General features: G+C 37.5%; 1 protein-coding gene across 1 annotated transcript; it reads left to right on the forward strand.

Annotated features, from left to right (window-relative positions):
• Positions 1-258: 258 nt before the first annotated feature.
• LOC133780094 (uncharacterized) lies at positions 259-843 on the forward strand. Its single transcript, XM_062219973.1, has one exon. It carries the CDS (start codon positions 259-261, stop codon positions 841-843), a length of 585 nt encoding a protein of 194 aa, XP_062075957.1.
• Positions 844-1,717: the final 874 nt, after the last annotated feature.

Genomic DNA, 1,717 nt, shown 5'->3' on the forward strand with positions numbered 1-1,717 from the left:
GTTCATCTCACGGCCTAGGAGCAGATTTGCTTACCTAAAAGCTTGGGTGGTATTGGGTTTAAGGAATGATCTAAATGGAATAAGGTGTTGTTAGCTAAGTTCCTTTGGGCTATTTCCTCTAAACAAGATATCCTTTGAGTGAAATGGGTGGATGCCATTCATCTCAAAGGGCAAAGCTTTTGGGATTATAAGATTCATTCTGATGTGAGCTGGTACTGGCGTAAGCTGGTTAATTTGAAAGTTGTTATCACTAGAGAAATGCTGGAAAAGGCAGTTAAGAAAAACAAAGTTAATATAAGAAATCTCTATGTTCAGCTGCTAAACAAAGAGAGGGTTCAATTTGCTAATGTGGTTTGGAGCAATCTGGCAATTCCCAAGCACAGATTTGTTTTATGGCAAGCTACTTTGGGGAATTTACTTACCAGAGACAATCTGGTGCATTGCCATCTGAAGTTAGATTCTGTCATGTGTCCGACTTGTGATTTGCAGCAGGAAAGTCATTGCCATCTGTATTTTAATTGCCAATTCTCTCGGCAGGTTAGAGATAGAGTTGCTGCGTGGCTGGGGAATGATGTTTGGCCAATTCAGTTTGAAGAGTGGTCATCTTGGATGATTGGGAAGCCTAAGGGTCTGAAGCAAAAGATGGCAGCAACTGCATTAGCAGCTTCAGTCTATTTGATTTGGTGGAATAGAAACAGTTGCCTATTCAATTTTTGTTCTATGACTGTTGATAGGTTTGATCATTGGTTAAAGTTTTACTTGAAAGCTAGAATTGCTAGACTTCCTAGGACTAAATTGAAGAGCAAAGATATAGCTTTTATTGAGAAATTAATACTCATGTAATGTCTCTGTTTGAGGGTGCTCATTTTGAGCATGAGTTGTAATTGGTTGTTGTGACTCAATATATTCTCTTTTCATAAAAATAAAAAAAATTGTATTTTTACATATATTTATAATTTTTTTTTTCAAAAATACAATGTATGAAAATATATATAAAAAAAAGTTAGTAGTGGCAATGGCTATCTAGTCCCCCTTATCTTAGTCATTAAACACAACAGTTAACCCACATAAGACGAAATTTTCTGTATAGATAATGGTGTTCAACATAACTTATTAAACTACATTATATATGTTGATTGTCTTTTTCGCTATCAACTATAAAAAGAGAGATTAAAGAAATAAGTGAATCGAACACAAGGACTTTTACGTGGTTCGGGTTATAGAAGAACCCTAGTCCACGAGTCTCTGGTATTAAGAGGATTGGAAACTTGTAAGGGCAGGCTCCAATGGTGTATTCTCAAGCAACGTTTAGATTGATCTGAGTACAAAGTATTTTCTCTCTAAAAACCGAACCCTTTACAATGAGACTCCCAACCCGATTTATAGAGACTGGGGTCATTAATACTAATCATAAGTAATTAATATGCATTCTTCCCATTATTGAGGGATTAATACCACTTCAATGCATCGGGCTGCATTGAATAGAGACCATGACCCAGCAAGATTTATGAGGCCCACTGTAGAAAGGTACTTACTTTATAAGGAACATGCCTCAAGTACTGTCAAGGCGTGCTGCAAGTACCTTCATGTCAGACAGCGTAGTGGGTGTGCAAATTGTCGAGTCGTCCACTCGACAACAATATTGACGGATCACCCATAAAGGTTGGCCACGTCTTCCTCTGATGTTGCTAACCTGCATTAGCTGACACCTAGCTTA

Source organism: Humulus lupulus, chromosome 1 (genome assembly GCF_963169125.1).
Source record: "Humulus lupulus chromosome 1, drHumLupu1.1, whole genome shotgun sequence".
NCBI lineage: Eukaryota > Viridiplantae > Streptophyta > Magnoliopsida > Rosales > Cannabaceae > Humulus > Humulus lupulus.